Source organism: Canis lupus, chromosome 6, assembly GCF_003254725.2.
Source record: "Canis lupus dingo isolate Sandy chromosome 6, ASM325472v2, whole genome shotgun sequence".
NCBI lineage: Eukaryota > Metazoa > Chordata > Mammalia > Carnivora > Canidae > Canis > Canis lupus.
In genome coordinates, this window is record NC_064248.1 from 17,104,335 (window position 1) to 17,110,952 (window position 6,618).

Here is a 6,618-nt window from a genome sequence, read left to right on the forward strand (position 1 = left end):
TGGGAGGATTAGAACCTCTAAAAAAAAAATTTATATGAAAGCATAGGTGAGGAGAGCAGATTTCTTTCTCAGTTGAAATGTATTGGCTTCTTTTCTAATATCAGAGAGATTCCCCATGTTATGGTAAAAATAGTCTAAGTTTTCATTGGCTTTGGGCAAGATCCTCAGCTTTCTCAAGCCCGTTTCCTTATCTCTCAAATGGAAACGGTTAAAACTTGTCTTTGAGGTGGTTGTGAGAGTTAAATAAGATAACCAGCTTCTAGTATGGGGAGTCACTCAAGAAAGAAACTTACACCAAAAGAAATATTCTAAATCCACAATGGAAGAGATGGAGAGCCTGGGCTCAGGAACAAGAGTGCAAAAATTTTTAGCCTTAGATTAACTCAATCTCCAAAACAGGAGCTACTGGCCCATGTCAGCATCAGAAGGGGGTCATATCTGAAACCATTCTTCTCCACCCCCAGGTACACTTGTTTGTACCTGGCTCTTAGGAATAAGTCACCTGGGGGCGCTTGGGCAGCTCAGTTCGTTAAGCGTCTGCCTTTAACTCAGGTCATGATCCCATGGTCCTGGGATTGAGCCCATGTCAGGCTTCCTGCTCAATGGAGAATCCGCTTCTCCCTCTCTCAAAATCTTAAAAAAAATCACCGAATGAATCACTCGATCCCAAGGAGGCCTCCCCTTCACCCCATTCATAGCCACAGGGACATCTGTGAAACACATTTTATTATATAAAACAAAGTGCACCAAAAACTCAGTGTCAGAATAGCTCTGTATTCCAATGGCTAGTGACTGGACCTTCTACCTTAAAACCTCCTCACCCTATAACCCTTGCTAGGGAGTTAGGTGGGCACACAAGCCCTCAGTCTCCAAAGATCTCCAACCCTGGCCCAGGAGAGTGAGAACCAGACATAGAAGCTTAAGTGTGGGTCTAGGGCAGTAGGGCAGGCACTTGAACCTCCAGAAATAGGAAGGCTCCCCCTAGGAAAGGCTGGACCTCTATCTGCGATAGATACACCCAAATCCTTCTCTACAGCAACTAAAGCAAGAATGTGGAACCCATCAAAATCTGGAGATGGGGAAAAGCTTCCCCCAAATGCCAGCCATAAAGTAGATTGTACAAAAATAAAGGGTTGGCTGCCTTCTGAGGCAGCTGGGTGGGTGTGTAACCTTCTGACCTCCACAGCCTGTACAAGAGTAAGTGGCTAAGGGTCAGCACCAAAGTCTGACCAGGGTCTCCCTGCCTCCCCTCTATCTACTATGATCCTTAGACTGAGGACCTACTACTTCCTCCCTTGCTCTTCCCAGCTCAGGTGTAGATTGACCGGGATAGACTGGCAGGGAGAATCCCTGGGATTGTGGAAGCTGCCCCAAGGCCCAGCCCAAAGGACCCTGAAGGCAGGAATCTGGGCTCTACCTAAGAGCAGCCACAGGAAGTGGTTCCAGACCAGGGCAGGGTATGGGGTCTGTGGACCTGGGTCCTCTCGCAGACCAGAGGGAGGCAGTGTTTGCAATGGTGGCTAACATCAGCCTCACACAGCCTGCAGCTCCCCCTGCAGGCGACTCAGCTCCTCCAGCTCCTGCTTGTGGCGGTCTGTCTTGTGAGCCACCAAGGAGCGGTAGAAATGCAGGGCGAAGGCCACGAATACAAGCCCCACAGGTACCATGATTGCCGTGGAGGCCATGGCTGCTTGCCAGCCGGGTCCATGGGCCCCTCCACCAACACATGCTTGCCAGGGTGGGCAGGCCTCAGCTGGCTCAGCCTGCGATGGAGCTACAGGAGTAGAGGATGGCTTGGGAGCTGGACTAAGGGAGGTGGTCAGTGGTAACAGAGTCCCAGGCACCTGGGAGGCAGGCACCACAGGGGCTGGTGTAGCTAAGGGCGTCCCAATGGGCACAAACTTGACCCAGCCAACCAGGACAACTTCAGCGAGGAAGAGGAAGGTGCCCAAGGCAGTGGAGAAGCCCCAGGCCAGCTCCACATAGCGGTGGAGTCGCTGGTGTGGAGATTGGTGGACAGAGTTGAGGTTGTGGATGTTGCTAACGGCTTCTATATGGGGCAGCAGACACGTGGAGACCATGAGTGCAAAGAGGTGCACAGCTACTAGCACGGTGGTGCATGCACTAAAGGCCACCAGCAGGCCTGGCGGGTATTCATGGTTGCTCTCCAGCTGTACCTCCACCATGGCCACCTGTGGGAACAGAGGAGATGGATTGAGTGCCCATAACCTCTTTGGCAGTAAAAGGTTGTTTTGCCTGTTGGTATACGTCACCAGTGTATCCCTAGAACCTAGAAGAAGGGTGCCTGACAGGAGAAGGTGCTTAGTCTCTGCTAAATGAATGAATTGGCAACCCTGGTAAGGCTCTGTGCTGTTCTAGCTTTGGCTTCTGCACCTGGGTATCGAGAGAGCTGACACATTTCCAAAAAGCTTACCTTGTTATAGGGTTTACAAGGCAGTTTCTGGAGCTGGGCTGCCTGGGTTCACTCTCAGCTCTAGAAGTTGTGGAATCTTGAGCAAGTGACTTAGTTCTTGCCTCAACTTCCTCATCTGGAAAGTGGGGATTCATAATGGCACCTACTTGCCTTACAGGGTTGTTGTGAAAATATGAGATAACATACACCAAGCGATAATAGTGTAAGGCGCATAGTAAGCGCTAGGTGTTTGTTACTATGAGTGTTAATAACTAATAACACTAGTGTTAATAACAGTTACTAACACTGTTAACAATGTTAAGAACACAAGTCCAAGCCAGAGGTTGCAAATTGATATGGCATGAACCCAAGCCAGCTTTGCACACGTTTTGCTTGGCTCATATGGTGTATTTTTTGAGGAATTAGAAACTCAAGAGATTTCATGAATTATCCCAATTTCCAGATCCTCTCAAAAACTGGAAGATCTGGGGACCCCTGGGTGGCTCAGTGGTTAAGTGTCTGCCTTTGGTTCAGGTCATGATCCCAGGATTCTGGGATTGAGTCTCACATTGGGCTCCTCGCAGGGAGACTGCTTCTCCTTCTGCCTATGTCTCTGCCTCTCTCTGTGTGTCTCTCTCACGGATAAATAAAATCTTAAAAAAAAAAAAAAAAAAAAAAAAAGGAAAGAAAAAGAAAATTTGGAAGATCTGGTTACACCAGGTCACGTTCCTACATGTCTGGTATCAGCTAGAGTCAAGTCATGACTGCTCCCTTTGGACAGGTCATGGGGTCTCCTCATAGTCACAGTCTCCACTCAGCCAACTTGGCAACTGTAATACCTGCGTGTCCCTTGCAGACATTTGCATTGGTGATCCTATTCTAGGCTTGTATAAATTCGGATTCTAGAGTCAGACTACCTAAGCTCAAATTCCTGCCACTTATTTGCTGTGGGATCCTGGACAGGTGTCTTAACATCTCTGATCCTGTTTTCTCATCTGTAAAATGGCCATAGTAGTGGTACCTACTTCATAGAATAATCAGTGTGATATACATTAAAGCTCTAAGCTCTTACCTGATACTGCATGACAGGGCAATACAATTTGTATAATGTTATTCTAACCCAGTCTACCCAGATACCAGGATCTGGATCTTTCCCCATGCCTGGTTCTTGCAGGATCCATTAGATTGCTCTGGGCCTGGGGGAAGGAAGAAGGTACAGAGCCTGGAGGGTGGTAGTAGGAAGACAAGGCTAAGTATTTTGGGAAATTGGGCCATGGCGAGTGTTAGCAGTTTTCCAGAGAGATCTGGGCCAGGCCCAGGCCTGGTTTCTCCCAGAGCCGGACCCAGGCTTGCTCTCCTCTGGTAGGACTGGGGCCAGTCCTGCCCCCAGAACCTACTCATCTGGCCTTTTGATCCTGCAGAGAAGGTCCTGGCATTTAAGCTGTCACCCCAGCAACGTGCAAGCCCAGCAGCAAGCTGGATTGTCCCCTTGGGAACAGGCGGGAACGTGGGATGGATGGGGGTGGGGGATCTCCCTCAGCTAGGTCCATGGAGATGCTTCCTTCCCTGTGCAGTCTGTATAGGTTAAAGGGAGCCACTTCCTTGTCCCTAGCTGACCCCACATCAGGAAAAGTGGGCTGGCCTGTGGATACTGGGCCCCTACCTAGAAAACCATAGACCCTGGATGACCCTCAGGGACTTTTCCTCTCATCATTCAAATACAGAGGCTGTAGTAGAGAGCGGGGCAGTGATGAACCCAAATCACCTACTGCTGTGGCCCCTCCATCCCCATTTCCATATGTTCCTCTGAAGACCCCCTCCCTTCCAGCTTGCTTTCTCCTTGCTGTCATAATGGTGGAGAAACTTTGGGCCATTAGTTCAGTGATCCAAGGTCCTAGTTCATTCTGCAACCTTCATCTGCTGGGCACTCTTGGCAGAGACACTGCCCCATTCTGGGCCTTGGTTTCCAATGCCTGCCCAAGAAACTGATAGCCTGAGCCATCTCTTATGTGTCTTGCTCTGACATGCTGGGATCTAGAGTTTGACAAGAATTAGCTCATCCTGGGGCGGGTACTTGCAGGCTACAGAGGGCGTACTCTCTGTGATGTCACAGTTCCCAACTGGCCCGCGAGGGGCTGGAAGCCTGACCAGGGTCACACAGCTGGCCACAGGCCCAGAGGAGGCAGGGTTTGTGTCTGCTGATTCTTCCTGACCCTGGGACTCCCTCAGTCCCATTTCCTATGGGGCCTCTGCTGGGACCGTTAGCTGGTATCCTCCCACAGGTGTAGTTTATCAGATCAGGAATCATGTATCAGCTTCCTAATCACCCTCTTTCCCCAGCAGCTTCCTCACAGGCATCCTCTCTGCCCAAAGTGTCCACTAAGCACTCTGTGGCTGCTAGGGACTGGCCCCGGGGATGGGGCCACCTTCAGTTATGGGGACTACTGCGACCAGTTTTCTTGGACTCTCCCAGCCCTGCTTAATAGCCCCCACATGGCTCTGATTTCTTTGAACCTCTCATGGGAACCTGATGATGACTTCTGCCTGGAACCATGCTCCTTCTGGATCTCTTTGCCCCACCCTTACATATGCATTCCCCCTTGGTGATTTGTCTCCCTCATGACACCTGTGGGACTTGCTTATCCTCCCTACAGTCCAGTTTATTCTAGAGGTCTGTAACGCACGTACCCGCGCAGGCACACGCTCCCATAAAAAGGAACTTGTATGGTCCCTTGGGACCTTGCTTGTACTCCTCCACCTTTTAACCCTTCTTTCCCTTTCCTCTGTCCCATCTCCCTTGGGTGCCCCCGTCTACTTCGCCCACGACCCCATGCCCCCATGTGCCTCACCCCCACCCGGTGCGCCCCTTCCCTCCCCTCACCATGGCGAAGCCCGAGAGCAGGGCAGACGTGCGGCTGGAGGCTTTGAGCTTGGCCCGGCTGAGGTAGAGGCGGCGCCAGCTGAGCGCCCGCAGCGAGTGCTGACTGGCCCCCATGAGGTCCAAGTAGCCACGGTGCACGAACTCCCGGTACGTGGCCGAGCCCGCGGGGCTCTCGGCCTCCGGGTTCAGCGGGGCCTGCTCGCCCGCGTCCCCCTCGCCGCCCTTCATCCTGGGGGCCGCAGCACGGGGCGGGCCGGGGGGTCACGGGGGGGCCGAGTCGCCCCGGGAGCCCCACAAGGGCCGGCCCAGGCCGGCGGAAGGCCCCATCCCCCGGCCGGGCGAGCGGCGATGCGGTCGCCCAGGAAGAGGAGCCCGGGCGCAGCAGGAAAGCAGGCGTCTGCGGGTAGCCCTCGGGGCCGAAGCGGGATCGCAGAGGCCGAAACCGGAACTGGGGCGGAGGCGGAGCCCGAGCAGCCACATGATGGGGTGGAGCCGGGGGGAGGGGGCGCCGTCGGCAGAGATCCCGAGGGATCGCGACCCCAGGCCACTTCACCAACCCGGCGCCCGAGCCCCGCCCCGGGGAACGCCCAGCCCCAGCCTGTGACTGGGAGTTCCCGGGCCCCGGACAATTCGGCGTACGCGGACGCCCCTAGGTACCCACCTCCAAACCCCTCCCCGTAGTGAGCAGGGGGAAGGTGAATCCATCCACCTGTAGGGACACCAGGGGGTCCGGCATTCTCCGTCCCGAGAAGCCGTAGGAGGTTCTAAGGACCCCCAGAAGCATCCAAACAGACCCCTTCTCCCAGACGCCCAAAAGATGAGCGAGCACTCGGGCCTCTGGGCGTTCTACCCTCACCTCAACGCCGAAGAGAGACACACGAACGCGGCGGCCCTGGCTGGAAGATTTTGAGTTTTATAGCAAACCGTATTGTACAGACCCGGGGCCCAGGGGCCCAGCCCGGCTGGGACCCCCCACTTGACCCCGCCGGGCTGCCTCCTCCCCCTCCCTCCAGCGGCCCCATCCTCAAGCCTTTCGCAATACCCAGAACCCCCTCCCCTCCGGCCTTTGGTCCGCCCAGCCCCTCCCCCCACCCTCGCACCTCCCTGTTACCTGAGGTATGTGGATAGATTCCCCCCTCCCCTACATGGTACAACCCGGCTCCCCCGGGAGGCCTGGGCTGAGGGGCGGGATCTGGTCCCAACTCCTCCCCCCTGGCTCCCCAAGCCCCGCCCCCGCCCTGGAGGAGGGGCGGGCCAAGAGTCTGTTACTAAGTTCCCATGGCAACTAAGAGGGGCCTTTTCCAGCCTTAGCACTGGCTTCGGG

At 54.3% G+C, this 6,618-nt stretch overlaps 1 protein-coding gene across 2 annotated transcripts; it reads right to left on the bottom strand.

The window, feature by feature from the left end:
• Positions 1 to 709: 709 nt before the first annotated feature.
• ORAI3 (ORAI calcium release-activated calcium modulator 3) lies at positions 710 to 5,751 on the bottom strand. Of its 2 annotated transcripts, none has more exons than XM_025415914.3 (2): positions 5,295 to 5,751; positions 710 to 2,192 (listed from the first exon to the last, which is right to left on the bottom strand). In XM_025415914.3, exons 1-2 carry the CDS (start codon positions 5,520 to 5,522, stop codon positions 1,533 to 1,535), a joined length of 888 nt encoding a protein of 295 aa, XP_025271699.1. In that variant the 5' UTR covers positions 5,523 to 5,751; the 3' UTR covers positions 710 to 1,532. The 2 variants fall into 2 exon arrangements, with proteins under 2 accessions (XP_025271699.1, XP_048967201.1); XM_049111244.1 differs by lacking the exon at positions 5,295 to 5,751 and adding an exon at positions 3,486 to 4,987.
• Between the last annotated feature and the right edge of the window lie 867 nt (positions 5,752 to 6,618).

Bases quoted from the DNA above. Each gene is read 5' to 3' on its own strand.
- ORAI3 (XM_025415914.3), bottom strand. From the start codon at position 5,522: ATGAAGGGCGGCGAGGGGGACGCGGGCGAGCAGGCCCCGCTGAACCCG. The intron at 2,193-5,294 runs GTGAGGGGAGGG...CTGTTCCCACAG, and splicing joins TGCTCTCGGGCTTCGCCATG to GTGGCCATGGTGGAGGTACA.